The 20,522-nt window shown below is 35.6% G+C and overlaps 1 protein-coding gene across 9 annotated transcripts in view; it reads right to left on the bottom strand.

Moving 5' to 3' along the window:
* The window catches only part of LOC131033072 (uncharacterized), a 179,968-nt gene that overhangs the window by 149,167 nt on the left and 10,279 nt on the right, over positions 1-20,522 (bottom strand). For 6 of the 9 annotated variants that reach the window (XM_057964203.2, XM_057964202.2, XM_057964204.2 and 3 more), the window contains one exon: positions 1,153-1,208. In XM_057964203.2, coding sequence (XP_057820186.2) covers positions 1,153-1,208 — 56 coding nt within the window. Of the gene's footprint in view, positions 1-1,152; positions 1,209-13,446; positions 13,823-20,522 lie in introns of all 9 variants that reach the window. The other 3 variants (XM_059207713.1, XM_059207714.1, XM_059207715.1) reach the window with 3 other exon arrangements.

The following is a 20,522-nucleotide window of genomic DNA, read 5'->3' as shown; positions in this document are numbered from 1 at the left end:
ACATTGTACCTCACAAAAACCCACACCCCAAAGGGGAAAAAGCAAGGAATCACACCCCTGCAAGGCAACAAAAACCCACCCCTCCCAAGCACCACCGAATGGCAGAGCAGACCACAGCCCCCCTACCCCACTGGCTATCCACGGGCTCGCAGGGAACCCCAAGCCCCTATCGCGTGCAGCACAACACCCCTCCTGCAAACCACCGCTCAACCACCAACACCCGCCACCCCTAAAGAAACTCCTCCCCTCCCTGCACTAACCTCCACCGCCCTCCCCCCAATGCACCAGCAAACAACAACTGCCGACGAGCTTGGGCATCGATGCCCTAGCTTGAAACCCTGCAGACTCCTTCGCGCACGACGCCATCTTTTGCTCAATTCGGGGATCCTATCTTTCACTGTGTAGAAATATGTTAGGAATCCATCAAAATTCAGTTATTCATTACAATGAAGTGTTAGAAATTAACTCAACTAAATTGTTGTGTGTTATACACATGTCACTTATCTATAATAGAAGTTTGAGTATGAGTCCAATAAGAACGATAGACCTGTTCCAATTTGTTGAATACAATCTAATTGTTATCAAAATCTTTAATTGACGATCAAACCAACTATCATAATTATACCAAAAATGTTAAATCTTCAACAATTGTAATTTATTAATAAATAAAAAACACTGAAATCTTCTGTTGTTTTTATCCATCATTCTGCTCTCTGTTGGTTTTAATAAAAACACCATGTTAAGATTACTTTATATTATTAATTATTACTATATAATTAAAGATTGTATCAAAAGTTTCCCAACTTAACTATACACGAGGAACCCACATAGTCATAGTCGACGGTGGGAGAGACTATATACGTGCACATAAAACATCAAAGAAATCATCAATTACAAGCTTTTTTTTCGATGCCAAACCATGATCGTACGAGACGACATGGATAGAAAACATCAAAGTAGTTTAAATTTTTCTAATTTCATAATCTACTACAACCACTTGTACTAATAAAGTAGTTTAAATTTTTCTAATTTCATAATCTACTACAACCACTTGTACTAATAAAGTAATACGGTGCATTATGTCTTATGAACCATGGTTTTGAAGAAAAGCATCATTTTTACTTATATGTGTACTCTTAGGTTAGGGTATACCATGGTCTTGTCCTTGGATCATAACTATAGCACTTAGCATCTTGATCATTTAATTCCTGCAAACAAAACAAAGAAGATTTTACATATGAATTAGATTTTTTAAATATAAATTGGATTGATGGAAAAACTAACAAAGACAAAGACAAAGATAAAGATTTGGAATTACATAGAAAATATAGAGAATCAAAAGGAAAAAATAATTATTATAAATTGTTATATTATTTAAGAAAAAAGATTCATGTCAAGTGAGGTATAGTGTCATTTGGTTGATGCATTCACAGGCTGTGGGTTTTTGTTGGACCATTGAGTCTAAGGGTTTGAACAATTGAAATGTGTTAATGGGCAATGATGGTCTGGCAAGTCTTTTGCTAGCAGGCTGTGGACTTTCACTGGGCCATTAGCCCCCCAAATCATCTGATCAGGCTAAGAACCAAAATTAAGTTTAAACGAAAGATTTATACAAGATTAAGGTTAAATCTATCTTTTAGATTTTTTTATATTGATTTATTTTTAATAACAAACTTAAAAATTGAATTTTATTCATTTCATTTTTCCTTTCATTATCTATCATGTTTTAATGAATACTTATTGAACGAAACTTTAAAATTTGAAGAAACATTATATTGAAGCTTAAAAAAATTTGATATCCATTATGATGTATTTTTGTTATTCTCTTTTAGATTATATCAATCATTACATTTAATAATTGATGAAATAATAATCAATAAAAAATTCAATTTAAAAAATAACTTGAACACGGCAAATTTCTTTATATTACATCTCGTAATTAAAAAAATCTATTCATTATAATTATCTTTGAATATGAATGATGAGAAACCTAACAATAGGATTAGGAATTTGGTCAAATAACAAACATTTCAGCTGTATTCTTAATGTAATTTGGTCTCCCAATAGTTGAGCAAACGCTTATGTATTTGTTTACAATTTTTTTAACGGGTAAAAATAGAGGTGAAGCATGAAAGGACATTGAAGATGAGATAATGAAAAATAACCTCATCGAATTAACACATTACGATTTAGAAAAAACAAATAAACAAAGCGAAAGCGAAAATAAAATTAGCATGAACCAGCAGCACAGCCATGCATATACAATGCACCGGCCATGAAACAGGGTATTACAAGACAACACCCAACCAAGAGTACCAAGCGTAGGACATGAGACAGCTATGGGAATAACAACAGAATTTAAAGCCTTTCTTCTTAGGCCGCACGGCCAGAGTAGTTGAAGAGAAATAAAGCTGAATAGGAAAACAAGGAATGAGTTATACAATCTAGTGGCACCAAATAGATATAAATAGGTTTTACAAAGAGAAAAATCTTAAAAAGGATTATTATACATAGATAAAAGAAGTCATGAGACATCGATGGGAATAACAACAGAAATTTAAAGCCTTTCTTCTTAGGCCGCATGACCAGAGTTGTTGAAGAGAAATAAAGCTGAATAGGAAAACAACGAGTGAGTTATACAATCTAGTGGCACCAAATAGATATAAAGAGGTTTTACAAAGAGGAAAAATCTTAAAAAGGATAAAAGAAATCTGATAAATTTACATAATTGATTAGTGTATGTTTAATTTTAAAATAAAAAATAAAGATAATAAACAATATTTTTATCTGGGAAAACCTTTTGAGATAAAAAATTAATATTATATAAATTGTCCGTTACTTATATTTTTAAAAATTTATGTAAAATAAGTCAAGACATATCTATTATGAAAAGAGTCATAAAAATAATTGTAGTTTTTTTTTAAATTTTATTTGTAATAGAAATCAAAATTAAGAATGCTACTTAATTCTGCAAAAACTCATGATGGTGTTAGGTTGGTGAGCTCATGGGCAAATTCTTTCACTACTCACGTCCACCACTATCACTATTTCACAAACTCATTTTGCAAATGACGTCAATTTTACTCAAAAATCCAAATATTAACTAATACTTTTATTGTTATTGTAAGACAAATATTTTAAAACATGAATGAAAATAAAAAATTTAGAATTTTGGGGGCGTTTTGTTGCCGATTATTTTGACATTGTCTCCTCTGGTCCTTGTGTGATTGCGAAATGGAAGATTATCCCTCCCTTGTCGGTTGATATTAATCTTATTTTGTCTTTTGTGGAAGAACTTCACAAAAGACCCCTTGTTTTCCAAAATAAAGAGGACTCCTTGGTTTGGATTAAGAGTGTTGCTAGTTCTTATTCAGTTAAAGAAGGTTATAATTCTTTAGTTCAGACTTCTCCATCCCCTTGCTGGCCTACTAAGCTTTTTTGGCACCCAGCTTGTCTTCCTAAAGCAGGGTCGTTTGCTTGGTTGGCAGTCCAAGATAAGGTTCTCACCGGAATGCGCTTGGACAGACTTGGGATTACGGCTGTATTTCCTTGTGTTTTTTGTGGTCATTGTATGGAATCCATGGATCATCTTTTCTTGTTTTGTCCATTTGCTTCTGAGTGTTGGTATTGGTTATTTGGCATGCTTGGCTGGTCTTTTACGATAGGTCCCAATCTTCTTTCGCATTTCATGGCCTGAACCTTGTTGTTTTCTTCATCGTTCTATTCATCCCTTTGGGTTGTGGCCCCATCACTGGTAATTTGGAATATTTGGCTTGAAAGAAATTCTAGAATTTTTAATCATAAAAATGCCACTTTCTCTGAAGTAATTGGTAAAATTCAAACCTCCATCAGTGAGGTGGTTCTTTCGTTCGTTCATAAAAACTTAGATCATCTCAGTTCTTTCTCTCATTGGGATAATCAGGTTACTTGGAAATGGTCCGCACTTCGTCTGATGCCTTCCCATGGGGCTGTATCAGGAGATCTATCTTCTTTGGTTAAACGAAAATTGGTCAGATGGACTCACCCTCCATTCCCTTCATTCAAACTTCAATTTGATGGAGCCTCAAAGGGGAATCCGAGAAAGTCTGATATTGGAGTAGTTATTTTTTATCATTCTTCAAAAGTCATCAAAGCTGTGGGTAAACAAATTGGATATGGTACCAACAACATGGCTAAGTTTTAGGCTTTATCCTTTGGACTTGATATCGCTCTGTCATTAAACATTAAAGACATTGTTATTGAAGGCGATTCCATGGTCGTGTTTCAAGCGGTTGTAGCCAAGAAATGTCTATCTTGGCATCTTCAATATTTCTTAGATCACATTCTTCAGCAGATAAAATGCTTTTCCACTTTTTCTATTTCGCATTGTTTTAGGGAGATCAACGTCATTGTGGATTTTTTGGCAAATAAGGTTGTTGTGGAGGGTGTCGATTTCCTAGAGGTCTCTCCCTCGGACATTCTTGCATCTTGCATGAAGATGCTTTCTTTATAGGTGGTCCTCCTCCTTGAAATCCTACTTCACTATCTATGCTTCGTTAGTATATGTAGTAAAGATGTTGGCCTTCATGACAATTTTGTGCTATTGATATCTTATGTTAGATTTCATTCATGGGGTAGGAAATTGGTTGGGTTTCTTCTACTAGTCTGAGATGCCTAATGTATTTGTACCTTTTCATGTCTCCTTGCTTTATGTGATGGTTACTTCCCTATATGGCTATAGGGGGGATGTTGTCTTGCCTTATGGTAGCATTCCTATTGTAGTCATATTTGGTAGTTTCTTCGCACAAAGTCCGGAGGTAGGAGGGGTATCTTTGGTTTGGAAGGTGGATATTTCTTTGGTTTGGAGGGGTATCTTTTGGTTTGGTTTGGTTATCTTGGTTGGCGGGCTGTTTTGAATTTCTTTTGTAAGTTTGGGATCTCTTTGGCTTATGGCAACCATTGCATATTAATTAGTACTTGTACGGCAGGAGTACTTGCATAATATATGTTTGATCCTCTATTTTTGGTATTCATTTTTCATTGTGACTGGTTGTTGGTTGCCTTCCCATCCGGCTTTCGTACCTTAAGCACTTGTTTTTTCCTCTTCGCTTCATTTGGTATCATGATCTATCGGTGATTCAAGTAGTTGTTCTAATGATTGGGGATATTATGCTATTCGTTGGCTTTATCATTGTGTGATCATCCTCATATTAGCAGGTTTCTTTCATCATGTGATAATTATGACATGGTGATCCCGTTCTCAGTTATATTGATTGTTGGTGGGCACTTATGGCTATCATTCGATCTTTGTCTTGCTTTTCACTCTAACATCATGTTCTGTTTTCTATGGAGAATTCTTGCCAAATTCGGCGGATGGTGGCTTTATCTGAGGAATTGGAAAGAGCAGTTAATGTAGATCTCTTATTCTTGGTTCTCTCATGGCTCTGAGTTTAGTTTTCTTCAGAGCTTTGGATTCTTGTGGTGTTTAAACAGGCTGGATTTTGGGGTGATGGCTCTAATTTTTGGTGGACATTCTTCATTCCATCTTCAGATGCACCCTGTTAGACTGATTCTTACAGCTTCCTTTATATCTAATGCAGATGGCAATGCATTGCAATGTATCGGGGGGGTTTTGATATGCCTATGGGCTTTTTGTAATGGGTAGATAGGCTTATGTTTTCTTGAGAAATACTGAAGGGTTTTATTACTGGTTCTTTCCCTTCAGTGCTCTTTGAACCAGACACATGTAAAAATATATATAATCAATATAATTTTAGTGGTCTCATCCACTTTTATCAAAAAAAAAAAAAAAAAACTCAAAATAATATGTCACATGTAGTGTCAAAAATTGCACAAAATGATAATTTCATACTTATGAGTTGCACCCATGTGAATTTCAACATTTACGATAAAATCGATATTGTGATTTCAAAGATTTTGACTTCACAAATGACAAAGATAAAACATTCTTGAAAATCAACAAAATTTTCCTAGACAGCAGCACTAATGCAGATATCTACCCAAGGCACTAGTATACCAAGAATTTTCAAGATTCAAAAATGCATCTTCCATGTGACTCATTTATGATGTGTGCGTCTCATAATGCCTGAACGAAATTGTAACGGCTCTTCCGCCCATTAGAACAAAGATATCCTTTTCTCTTTATTCAATCCAACAAATTTCACTCTCTCTTGGAAGCAAGCTTTTCCCTTGCTTCTACTGAAACTCTATCAAAACTCTCTCCTCTCACAGGATCATTGAAAGTAAGCTTATTGGAAACAGCCTTAGCTCCTCTGTTATCTATCAATGCTAAATCTTTCAAGCATCACAAGGAAGTAGCTCTGGACTATGGTAACGCTCTCTTGTTATTTGTATTTCAATAATCTTCATGTCGACATATATCTTATCTTTGAAGGTAGTGGTTTTTCCCCTACAGCGGGATTAGTTCTATCAAGTGTATTTATATTGGTGTCTATTCAGGTCTATCTTCATTCAGAGTTTTTTATATTCGAGTTTTTTATACAATCCAATTTGATTGTTCATAGAAATCGAAAGACCAAAACAAAATTTAATTGAGGCAAACCCCTAAACAACCCAACATTTTTTCATGTCTCTTTGTGCCCAAAACATTGTGGAATCTAGAAACGTGTGTGTTGGAAGCTTTCTGAGTGATTTTATTGGGATGACGATGCAAGCACATTGTAGTTACCACGGCAAACTGGTATTTAAGGAGAATGTTTCCAACTGGTGCCAAGATTTTCTCAATCTAAATTCTTCATTTCTCTAATTTTAAGGTTTTCTCTCTTTGTAAATCTCATTAATTTATATCCTTTATATTTTATAATTTAATTTTCAAAGCCTTTATTTTAAACATACAATTTCTTATTTTACTTTGTGATAGTTTTTAGATTCCATTTAATAATTAAATTAATACCATTAGAGGCATTAGAAGTTTTTTTTTTAAAAACATATTTTCTTAAAAGTGACAAATTCCCTCTCTTACATTTTGTTGAATCTGACATTTGTAATATCAATAATCTATTGTATTTCCCTTCTTTTATAATCTAACATTGTTATCGAACAATGCGAATCCCTTCCTTCCATATTGCAATGCTTTTGATAATGTATTCTCTTACCAAAAATTTCGATATGCTAGAAGATGCTCTAAATGATTTCTTAGAAACATCACCTTCCATTCCAAAATCTAATTCACAACCTTCTTTATCTGATATTTATTCTCAAAAGGGTGTTAAGTTTGCTAATGTAATAGTTGTCTCTACAGCCCATGAAAGCCTAAGAGATCGATTATTTATGTTAATGCAGTACATCCACCACCAAAAAAAAGTAATAATTGTTACAGGTGATCTTTCTATGGTTCATTATTTGCGTTATTTCTTCAACCTTACTCAAACTCTTACTTCTTAGGTGCCTCAAGCTAGTAATTATAATTCAGCAGCCCACACCTACAATACTTGAAGAAACAAACAAAATGTTGATGTTCCAACTTCTTTAACACCTTCTCAACCTATCCTTCCCCAGACACCTAAACCAGCTCCAAGACAATAAAGTGGCTATGATGGTATCGGCCATCTTTGTGTTCCTCCCGCTAGGACCAACTAGCATAATTAATCCATACTAACATAATTAATACATAAAATTTTGAGTTTTGGGACCGTTGGGGCCAAGCTCCTCTTCACATTTCTTTTCTTCAAGTTACCTAGTCCTTAGGACCCACTTTTATCATTTGGCACATCTGGTTTGAGAGAAATCATTGGATTTTCGGAGATGCCAAGCTAGCTATTCAACATGTACGGTGGAAAATTATGCATTCTCTTCAGGAGCAAAGTGTGACCTTGCTGGGGAGTGACTCCTGGGGAAATTGATATATGTAACCAGTTTCTTTTTTCTAATTTTTCTCTGTAGAGGGTTACTCTTGTTCCTGGAATGCAAAGGGCTCAACGGCTTATGAGGAATTGGTGTCGTTATCCTTTACGGAGGATTTCTAGAGTGGGTCATTGGAACCCTCCTCTTGGTGTTTTGAAAATTAATACTAATGGGTCTTCTAGGGGTAATCCTTGCTGGTATTGACGGAGTGGGGTGTAATAGTTCTGGGCAAGTCCATTTTTTGTTTTCTATCTACAAAGGTTTTTACACGAATAACTATATGGAGGCTCTTGCTATTCTAGTTGCGGTGGACCATTGTTGTTCTCTTCGCTGGCAACAGATTGTTGTTGAATCTAACTCCCAAGTAATGGTAACTTTGTTGAACCAGCAGCACTTTGATGGGGCTAGTTGGCAGTTACAATTGGTTATTTGACATATTCTTTTGTTTTGTAACTCTTTTGAATTAGTCACTTTCTGTCATATCCCCAGAGAATGGAATGGGGTGGCTGATTGTCTCGCCAAATGGACTTCAGTCTTTATGGAGAGCTGGTCTATTGAGGATAGAGGACAACTTTTTCCAGAGTTGTCTCACATGTTGGATCAACTTGTGGATGAGAATAAGTCTTTGTAGTCTTCTCTTTGCTGGACGGTTTGCCCTCTTTTGATTTATTTCTATTTGTGCTTTGAATAAATTTTTACCCGTCTTTATTGTCAACATAATTAATCTATAATAATTATCGATCAACAAAGAGACTATTATATATATATATGCTTATCTAACATTTCAATTTTTTTAAATCATTATTTCCCTTTGTACACATGTAGCTAGACTTGCAAATGATGCATGATCCTTTTCAATTGTGTTGATCCACAGCCGTTCAAGCTCATATTGGCAAGCAGCTCAAACTAAAATGGTCTACATGGGATAGCAGTAAGGAATAATAGACAGTTGCAGTTGAAAACAAGAGTACATAAGAGAATAGATATAAACGACAGTTCGTAACTGGACAAAGGATGAGGAAGCAGTGTATAACCAAACTGCAGCCTAAAACCACAATATCAAATAGAGAATGTTCTTAATGGAGAGCACTCAGCTTCAAAAAAATAGTATATATTTCATACTTTGGAATCTTTAGCTATCCAAGCAAACTTGTAGCTCAGATCATTGTGGTTCCCTTCCATTTTCTGCAGCTGGGATTATAAATTATTGACTTGTTTTGTGAGACCCTTGTTGACCTAAGATGTTTAAGTTTAATCGGCAACGAGTGAAAAAGACGTGCCTACTCTAAATCAAGTTTCCAGATTACACATGACAAATGGCCTCACCAAGACGATTCCGTGTTTTCCGTAGTATGGGCAAGCTAGATAATAGACATAACATTGTCTAGCAATCTCATCAAACATATATATATCATCCAAAACATGAGTACAAACCACATTCATTAATCAACTTATTTTCTAGTTTTAGATGGATAATATCTAAGTTACCGAGTAAAGCCCGGGTCCTAGTACGAGTACGGCTTGAAAGAAATATAATTCAAATACAAATAACAAAAAGATAACTAATTTTGTTCATTGCTGAATAAATAACCAAAAATAAAACTATATTGCATATCACCAAAAACTTGAAGAAAAAATACAATTGCATAGCCTCTCATATATAGAGAGAGTTGATCATCCACTGATTAGAAAAAAACATTAAAACAAAACTGAAACTAAAAATAGTGGTAAAACTGTTTTAAAACTAAAAAACAAAACTTAAAACCTATTGTAGCAGTTTTATGGACTGCTGATTCACACTAAAGCAAAAGACAAAAAACACCAAGATGTGCATTCTCAGCTCCAGCGCATCATTCATCCTTATCTTCAAACTCCCCCTGAATGATGAATGGAGATAAGTCCCAATTGATTTCTAAAAGTAACAAAAGCTGCTACTGTAAGCGCTTTGATGAAGATATCAGCAACTTGCTCAGATGAAGGACAAAACTACAACTCCACTTGTCCGTCTTGAACCAAGTCACAAATGTACTGATGGTGGATCTCGATGTGTTTCGTTCTGGCATGAAACACAGGATTCTTTGTCATGGCAATAGTGCTACTATTATCACAATAGATGGTGGTTGGATGCTCAGAAACGAAATATAGATCTGACAATATCCTTCTTATCCATACCGCTTGAGAACTTGCCAATGAAGCTGCCATGTATTCCGCTTCTGCTGAAGAAAGAGCCACTGTTGCCTGTTTCTTACTACTCTAGGATACAACTCCAGAGCCAAATGAAAAAACATAACCAGATGTAGATTTCCTATCATCCATTGAACCGGCCCAATCTGAATCTGTGTAACCAACTAGTTCAAACTTGTTAGTGGGAGAATACTGAATGCCAAAATTTTGTGTACCACTCACATACCTCAAAATTCTTTTAGCAGCCCGCCAATGTGACTCATGTGGATCTTGCATGAACCGAGATACGAGGCTCACAGCATACATAATACCAGGTCTCGTGGTTGTGAGATACATGAGGCTACCAACCAAACTCCTATACCGAGTTGCATCAACCTTGGGACTAGCATCTTCCTTGGTTAGTTTTTCACCAAGGGCTATGGGGTTGCAAATGCTTTGCATGCCACCATGTTAAACTTCTTCAATAAATCAGCTATATACTTGGATTGAGAAATAAATATAACTTCTGATTTTTGTTGTACTTCCACACCAAGAAAATAGTGCATAAGTCCCAGATCTGACATTTCAAACTCTTGTTTCATTTCTGCTTGAAACTTCTCCATGAGAGCTTTGCTATTACCTGTATAAATCAAATCATCAACATAGAGACAAACTATGAGAATATCATTACCAATACGTTGGACATACAAGGTGGGTTCTAAATGGCTTCTATTGAATCCTTTCTTCATGAAATAACTATCAATCCTAGAATACCAGGCACGAGGAGCTTGCTTCAACCCATAAAGAGCTTTCTTCAACTTGGAAACTAAGTGTTCTTTTTCTAGAACTTCATAACCCATGGGTTGTTCTACATAAACTTCCTCATCTATGTAACCATTAAGAAATGTTGATTTCACATCCATCTGAAATATTGGCCACTTGTATTGTGCTGCAATAGCCAATATAATCTTGACTGTGTCAAGTCGAGCCACATGAGCAAAAGTTTCCGCATAATTCACTCCAGGAGTTTGTGCAAACCCTTTGGCAACTAGTCTTGTCTTATGGCGTTCTACTGAACCATCTGCATGATATTTTACTTTGTAAATCCATTTCACACCAACCACCTGCTTACCTTTGGGAAGTGGAACTAATTCCCAAGTATTATTCTTATGAATGGAATTCATTTCATCATTCATAGCATTAACCCATACAGGTTCTTTCACTGCTTCTTCATACACAGAGGGTTCAACTTTAGTTGTACTAAACAAAGCAAAATTAGCAATTGGATTTATATTGGTACTCCTTTGATAAACATCAACCAAGCTTCGTACCTTTCGTGGAACAGATACCGGAGGTGACGATGGAGGTGAGTCTTCACCTGAATTTGTGCTACTTGAAGAACTAGGTGAGCTTGGACGACTAGAACTGGAGCTAGAACTTCCACTTGAGCTTGTGGGGAGAGGAGGAGGAACACTGTTATCTTCCATGTTTAAGATTATTGATGGATTTTTCTGCACATCATTTTTCCATACTCCCCCTTCATCAAAAATCACATCCCGGCTAACTATCCATTGCTTTGTCTCGGGATTATACAATCTGTAGCCTTTAGTTGCAGTAGAGTAGCCCACAAAGATACAAAGTTGGGATTTGGCATCCAACTTCTTTTGCTTTTGATATGGAATATGCACATATGCCGAGCATCCAAAGATGCGAAGATGAGCCACTAAAGGCTTGTGACCACTCCAAGCTTCCTTTGAAATCATATTTTGAATTGCTTTCGTGGGACTACGGTTGAGAATATATACTGTAGTGGCAACTGCTTCGCCCCAAAAACTATTTGGAAGATTTTTTGTCTGCAACATGCTTCGTGCCATTTCCATAATGGTACGGTTTTTTCTTTCAGCAATACCATTTTGCTGAGGTGTATATGCGACAGTAAGCTGTCTCTGGATGTCATTCTTAGCACAAAAATCTGCAAACTCATTAGAAGTAAACTCTCCCCCTCTATCTGTTCTGAGTATCTTGACAGGATACCCGCTTTGTTTTTCAGCCAATGCTTTAAAATTCTTGAATCATGCAAAGGCTTCAGATTTTTGCTTCAAAAAATAAACCCAAGTGTGGCGAGAGTAATCATCAATGAATGTCAAAAAATAAAGATTCTTACCCAATAATGGCTCTTGCATATCACCACATATGTCAGCATGCACAAGCTCTAGAGTAAATTTAGCTCTCCAAGATTTTCCCACCGGAAAACTGTCTCGGTGATGCTTGCCAAGTGCACACCCTGAACAAACTTCTTTTTTTGCCTTGATTGGAGGAAGACCTCTCACCATATTCTTCTTATTCAACAAAGTTATCCCTTGAAAATTTAGATGACCATATCGTTGATGCCATAACCATGAATCATCTATGGTTGATTTTAGTGCATGCAACTTACTAGAAAGCAATTTGAGAGGAAACAATCTATTCTCTGTCATATAAGTCTTTGCTACAAGATGATGATTATTAGCTTTATCAAAAATTTTGCAGCAACTATCTTCAAATACAACTTTATAGTTCTTTTCTAGAAGTTGTCCTATACTCAAAAGACTATGTTGTAATTCTGGCGCAAAGAAGGTATTATGGATATTTGTAGTGTCTCCTTGCTTAGTCTTGACTGCAAGGGTACCTTTTCCCATTACATCAACCTCCTTATCATCTCCAAATTTAACTTTACTCCTCATTGAATCATCTAATTTGACAAAGAAATCAGATTTACCTGTCATATGATTTGAACAACTATTGTCCAAGAACTAGACATCCTCTTGGGGTTCTTTTGCCAAATTGCATGCAAAGAATGTAGAATTCTTTGCATCAAAAGATTCTTCTACATAACTAGCTCGACTTATTCAAGCCAGATTTCTTCTTCTTGCACTCAGATTCATAGTGCCCACATCTTTCACAATATCTGCACTGAATACTCCTTCTATCAACATAACTTCGTCCTCTTCCTCTATTATTTCCTATTTCTCTTCCTCTACCTCTTCCTTTGTTATTTCCAGAAGAATCACCTTGAAATTTAGCAGTATGAGAGGGAGGAAATTTGGATTTTTCCTCAATATTCATAGAAGATTGGAAAGCTTGCACAAAACTTTCCATAGAACGCTGCATGTGCTCTTCATGAGACTGCAAAGAACCAATTAATTCTGCAACTTTGAAAGTAGTTAGATCTTTACTTTCTTCAATAGCAATTACTACTGGATCAAATTTAGGAGGAAGAGACCTCAAAAAAATTTCTACAATTTTCTGATCTGATATAATTTCACCTTTAGTCCTAAGCTGATTTACAATACCTTGAGTCCTAGTAATAAATTCATGAATAGACTGAGATTCTTTCATCCTCAAATTTTCAAATTCTCTTCGAAAAGTTTGAAGTCTTACCAATTTGATTTTATCTGTACCTTGGTATGCAGTTTGTAGAGCCTCCCATGCATCCTTTGATTTTTTCAGACTGGCAATTCGAGGAAAAATTGAGACATCCAAGGCAGATTGAATGGTGAAAAGAGCTTTGTTATCCTTCTTTCTTTCAGCTGATTTTTTTGTTGTGGTGTCCATGTATTGAATGCATTCTGATCAACAGGTTCTGTGTATCCACCTTCCACAAATTCCCAGAGATCTTGGGATAAAAATAGGGTCTTCATCTTGATACTCCAATAATCATAGTTTTTTCCAGTAAATAATGGAAGCTGAAATGCTAAATCCTTTCCACTAGCCATCTGGAGACTACCCGCACAATCAAAAAATTCTGCAACCTACTCTAATACCAAATGAAAGAAATATAATTCAAATACAAATAACAGAAAGATAACTAATTTTGTTCATTGCTGAATGAATAACCAAAATAACCAGAAATAAAACTATATTGCATATCACCAAAAACTTGAAGAAAAAATACAATTGCATAGCGTCTCATTTATAGAGAGAGTTGATCATCCACTGATTAGAAAAAAACATTAAAACAAAACTAAAAACTAAAAACAGTGGTAAAACTGTTTTAAAACTTAAAAACAAAACTTAAAACCTATCATAGCAGTTTTATGGACTGTCGATTCACACTAAAGCAAAAAACAAAAAACACCAAGATGTGCATTCTCAGCTCCAGCACATCATTCATCCTTATCTTCACGGCTTTGGGTACAGTATTTTGTTTTGTTTTTGTTTTTGTTTTTATTTTTTTGTTTTTTTTTGTTTTTTTTTCATTTCGGTTCTCTATGGATCCTTCGGTTCTTCTTGGGTGTTTCGGTTCTCCGTGGGTCCTTCAAAGAACCTAAGCACTCAGAAAGAATCCAAACCATATCGAAGCATAGCTTCATACATTAAAACCTCAATTTCATTCTTCATAACTTTGTGACAGCATTTTTAATCAAATTATGTCAGCAAGCAAACAATTAAATATCATTTCAGTTGCATTTGTGAGCTATATCTATGAGCATGGGGCTAGTAAACTTTATATCAGCATTAATGAAATTGATTTCAGTTGATTTAAATTATGTATATGTAACAGCTGTTTGCTTATGTTTTGTGAAATCACTTTCCTTGTGATGTTAATGATTTGACAATTTTGTCAAATGTTTAAAAATTGGAATTGAACCAGTTTTTGCACTTGACACAGCTAGTGGTAGTGGCAATTCAATTGATTGTGGTTCAAATGAAATTAAACCAATTGTTGATATTGACCTTGATGTTTCTGATGAAGAAGAACATGAATATTAAATAGTGATTATAATTTGAATTTTCATTGTGTAGTGACATTTTGAGACTTCAGTATTTTCATTTTTACAAATTATGAATATGAGGTATCTAAATATTCTATTTTTTGGTAGCTAGTTGTGTGAAATGAGTTGATGGTCATATGAGATTTTGTGTGAGATCATAATGCCATCTATTTGGCAGAATTATTTGATTTTATGTTCCAATTGTTCACATAAATCTGTAGATAAATTTATTATTGTGTGAAAGTCAGGTTGTTGGGACTTCTTGATCTTATTTATGACTATGAATTGATGTAGGTGTGTATTGTTGATCTCTTTGATCTTAAGAAATTGAGTATATACATATATAAATATACACGGACCAAGGAAAAATAATATGCCATACTTGAATCGGTAACGTAGGATAATATATATTGCACCGGAAAACAAAATACATGGATGGCATTTCTGGAAGTTTTTAATGCCTCTCGTAAGAATGTATCTTAATTGGGTAGTACTGTGGACATTTGGTTTTGTCTCTATTGTTTTTTTTCTTGAGTATGTCTTTGATTAACACGAAATGGAGCTAGACTTGCAATTATGAATGTAGGTGATTCTTCAATTTATCTGTAACATCAAAAATTGCATATCCTTACAATTTTCATGTAATTTTGCATTCACTTTGATCTATTAGTTTGAATTGTCTTAATGGAAAGATGTTAGAATCTTCATCTTATATTATATGTCATCCTTATGATGTTTATAGCCTTTCAAATATATTTTGAGTTTGAATTATCCAAATGAGAACCCTTCGCATGGATGTTCACTTGATGTGCTAGCGTCCCATAAAAATTTGTAACTCCAACAGTCATTCAATTCTCATTGTTACGATCAACACTTGGGAAGAAACAACTTTAGCATATTTTAAGTCATTAGTCAACTCTTGTGCTTTCATTGTTTTTATTTTTCAATCTCTATTTCTCCCATTCACGATTTTTTCGTTCTATATCACTTTTCTAGGAAATTTTGAAGCTCTGCAAGCAAATCAACAATCTCCATTGTTATTCTATGAAACTCTATTCAATCTTTAATACATTTGAATTTTAATAGCTCATTTGTGATATATGTGGAGCTATGGTAGATATTCTTACAAGTTAGAATTGTTCTTCTTGTTGTTTCAAGCGTTCAAGGTGACATTGTACTTGTTTTGTTGTTCTTTCTCCTCCTTTGTGTTTTATTATCTTCATTTTTTATTACTCGGTGTTAAAAATTCTTTCACTTGAAAAAAAAATGATATAAATATCTTGTATTTCATAATGGTCTATATTTATCATTATTATTTTAAAATCTATTAGAAAACAAGGGTCTCCATTGAGGTACAATTGTCAATACGAAGTTTCACTGAGGCAAGCCTGTAATTAGTTGTGCAAAGCATTTCCTTTCTCCTTTTTAGTACTATAGGTCTACTTGAAGAAAAAATATTGAATCTATTGCTTCTTTAATGATCTCTTCCCTATTTCATGAAATTACGTCAATAAAATAGTTTTATTTTCTATTAGTTTATCAACTTATTTTGTACTATTAAATTGTCATATTTCTATGTTTCCACCCTCTATGCATGCAAGTGTCATTTTCTTGAGTAGAAATATACTTTTCTTTATTCAGTTGTATGAGAAGACAATTTATCTTGTAGACATCTGCACATAGCACTAGTGTCTTTGGTAGTAACATCCCATTAATGCAATCCTCATTGATTTAACTAGCATTGTAATTATGATCATAAATTAGATATTGTATGTCAACAAACTACAAAGAGGTGAGTAGAAGAACTGATCAAAATTCTCTATCCAAACTCACAATGAAATGGTTCTTCCTACCTTGGGTTCAATCACCCTCTCCATCAAGGTATGGCCCAAGTGCCTAGATGTTCTCTTCTTGGTCTTTCTTTCTCTTGATTGCTCTTGTACAAAGTTTGGTCATTTGTAGCTTGCTTCCATGAAGGTGTTTGCTTCTATTGTCCATAATTTTCTTAAGTTTCTACACAATAGGGTTGTGCACACTATCCACCATAGTGGATATCAGCCACTTGCATCATGTGGAAACTTTTCTCTTGATTGTTTGTGGTCTTATTCAATGGAACCTCTTAGACCATGCACCAATATCCTCTTCGAGTGTTTTAAAAAATTCAAAGCAAGTTATCCACGACCCTTATCTAATGGATCTTCTTCTTCTTCACTCGTTGCATCCACTTTGGTTTCTCAACCCTTACAAATCTACTTCTATTCACTCTTGTAGTAGATACAGGAAAGAAACCTTTTTTGGGATTCTCTCTTTCTCCCTTATGGTCTCCCAACCCACAATGGTGGTCATGGTTCTTCCACTTGCATTTTAGTTTATGGATGGAAATCCACCCTTACTATGTAGACCTCACCCTCAAGTTTCTCACCCTCCCATGGTTTCTTTTATTTCTCCACCTATTCATTTAAAAAATTAAAAATAAAGGGAACACAATTATGGATCGTCACCTTTCAATAGTTACTTTTATTCCTCCCAATGCACCTTTGCCAATATGAGAAAAGAAACCTATAATAAGCAATATAGATCTCGTGCTCCTAGAGTCTCTCTACCCCCAATGATTACTTTTGTCCCTCCTACTCTCCTTATGACAAACAAAAGAAAACAACTAAGGTTTGTTGCTATATAGATCACCCCTCAAGTTTCCCACCCTCCCATGGTTACCTTTGTTTCCCCACCTATACATTTGACAATAAATGGAACACAATTATAGATCCTCGCCTTCAAATTGTTGCTCCTATTCCCCTCTACCCCTTCCACAATATGAGGAAATCAACCTATAATGAGAAATCCTACCTGGTGCTCCTAGAGTCTCTCAAGTCCGAATTATAATTACTTTTGTCCCTCCTCTCCCTACAAAAAACAAAATAAAGCAACTTGTTGGCAATTGACACTCATCTGGTGGCTTCAGATGCTTGATTAATGGTTTAGGGTTGTCATTGATGGCACCTCTTGATGAGATTCCCATCTAGTAATCACAGATCTTGATATCCGGAAGCGAACATCAACCGGTAGCCAGTTAACCAATATTTCTGGTTGAACAGAGCAGTTTGGTCCGAAAGCTTTCCGGTGATTGCGGTGTCATGAATCGTGTATAGGATGATTGGGCCAACATAGAGAAACCATTTTATCATCAATTTGGTGATCCGGTCAAGCTGACATAAGACTACATGTTACATTAGCAGGCCGACCTGGTGAATGATCTATTTTGTGATTGTGGATACATAAGATCGGCGTAGATGATCTTTTTGATATATGGTATAATTGTATGCAAGCGAGTGGTGATCATGAATCCTTTGTAGCGCAGTTTCACGTACACATTCTTGATCCAATAGCTGACTGAGGCAGAGAACAAGGCAGAACAAAGCAGAACAACAGAGGTGATATAGCTAGTGTATTTGCCACTTAACCAAAACTCATCCAAGCATTGTAGATGCTATTTTGAAATTCATTTTCTGTAATTCATCATTGCAATTAATCAGTAAGGCATTGAGCCTTCCGAGGTTGTAGCCCCTATTGTAAATTAGCTGTAAGCTCTAGGCAGTGTGCTTGAATGCAAGTGCATTCCCCATTTTGTAATATTATTTTGCTACTGGCCATAGTGGAAGAATATTGTGGATTCAATCACACCGTGGTTTTTCCCATTTGGGTTTCCACGTAAAAATTCTTGTGTTATGATTTTGTGGTTGGTTATTTTGTGTTTTTGTATTTCAGTTTCATGTTTATGCTTTCGGTAGTTTAAAGTTAAGTCAGAAAATATATCAACCGGTAGATCACTGATTCACCCCCCTTCTCAGTGATCCATGATTGCAACAATTGGTATCAAAGCCTAGTTCCTCTCAGGAAGCCTAACTGCTTGAGGAAGGTCCGAGAGATTGAATCAATGGATTCCGGTTTTTAGAGACAACTCAGTGTGGCACTTGAGGATCTTGATGCAGCAACAAATAAGATTAATTCGTTAAAGAGAAACCTGAATGCTGTTGATGACTTCATTAATAACTTGAAGGAACAAGTGAACACTTCAAGAGACAAGAGGAAAGAATTGATGGACAAGCTGAAGGAGAAAGAAGATCAAATCATGGAAAATTAGGGTAAAGCTGATGAAGTTGACAAGGTTGAGAGAGAGAATGTTGCATTGAAGAATGAAATGCAATCCATTGTGATGAGGCTGACTAAGGAGATTGAGGACCCAAAAAAGAATGAAGAGAATTTGACCCAATCATTGAAGGAAGGAGCAAATGAATGCTTCAAGATTACCTGTGAAGTTTGAGTTGACACAATCAAGGAATAATGGTCAAGAACTTGAAAGACAGATTGTTTCCCTAAGAGATGAACTTGCTACTGCAAATGAATACAAAGACAAATTCAATGCTAGCTCAGCAAGGCTCGATGAGATGCTAGAAAGTCATAGACATGGAAAGGACATGCAAGGACTTGAATTTGAGAAAAGAGAATCCTCTGGATCTAGACAAATCAATGCAAAACCGAATTAGAAGAAGAGCAAGAATCCTCCGGTAAGACAACCTAATGCTCATAAATTCAATTGGAGATGCCTTACTTGCAATAAATTTGGTGATATTGCGAATCAATGCAGAAGTAGGATGAATAATGGAATGAATAATATGAACAATGGTCCTACCTTTACTGGTGAGTGTTTCATATGCAATAATTTTGGTCACAAGTCAAATATGTGCAAAGCAGTAATGAATACCTTTCAAAACAAGAGATGTTATGCTTGTGGGATGTTTGGACATATCTCTAACTAGTGCAGGATGAGACCAAATCAAATGAACTTCAGACCAATGCAAAAAGTTGTTTTCTGTGCATGCAATAAAAACGATCACATCGAAAATATTGCAGAAGCAAAAAAAGTGCTTCGGTAGACAAGAACAAATCAGATGAAAAAGGCAAGGCAAAGGTAGAGGAGATCAAAGACAAGCATGAGAAGATGTGGGTCTAAAAGGACGAATCCAAAACAGACAATGGATCTGCACCCGAATCCGGTGCAGGATCTTCATCCGGTAACTAGGGCTTTTTGCCTTAGGGGGAACTTTTCATGCAGATTCTAAGAACCCCCTCTTCAGTGATCTGCAATCAATTTTGGAATGTTGCAGAAGGCTTAAATCATATATGCAGATGTTATCTAGAAGATTTGGTGAATATTTGATGCTACAGTAAGCGACTCCATGAAAATCAAGGTAACCGGTTGCACCATTTATTACAATGGAGAATTAGGTTTTCAAAGGATAAAAAGACATTTGAAATCTTTATTTTTCACAATGTGATCAAGAGATAAGTGCAGAGCAGAAGAGCTAAGTAATTTGGCGATCTAGACAGCAATTTCAGTGATCCTAAAGAAAATATTTGTTCCCGATTGCGAATTGAGGTATTTATCTGTTTCAAGCTATCAGTGTTTGAAAATCCTAAGTTCGAAATGGCTTCTCCACCTAGAATTGCTACCCCGCTAGTAGTGGAAATCAAGGATAGGGCTCAACCCGTTTTCAAGAAACATCCTTTCAAATCTGTCGATGATGATCTCGAAGGAGCGTTTTCCTCTATACCCTATGACGTTCTTCACAATGAGGACATAAGGGCATATATCCACTGTGATCTTGATGAACTCGGGAGTGCTGACATGTTGACCCTGTACAACAAGCACCTGGCGGATAGCTTGGGAAATCTCAAGCCAGA

Source organism: Cryptomeria japonica, chromosome 7, assembly GCF_030272615.1.
Source record: "Cryptomeria japonica chromosome 7, Sugi_1.0, whole genome shotgun sequence".
NCBI classification, from domain to species: domain Eukaryota; kingdom Viridiplantae; phylum Streptophyta; class Pinopsida; order Cupressales; family Cupressaceae; genus Cryptomeria; species Cryptomeria japonica.
This window is presented reverse-complemented; position numbering and strand designations above follow the sequence as displayed.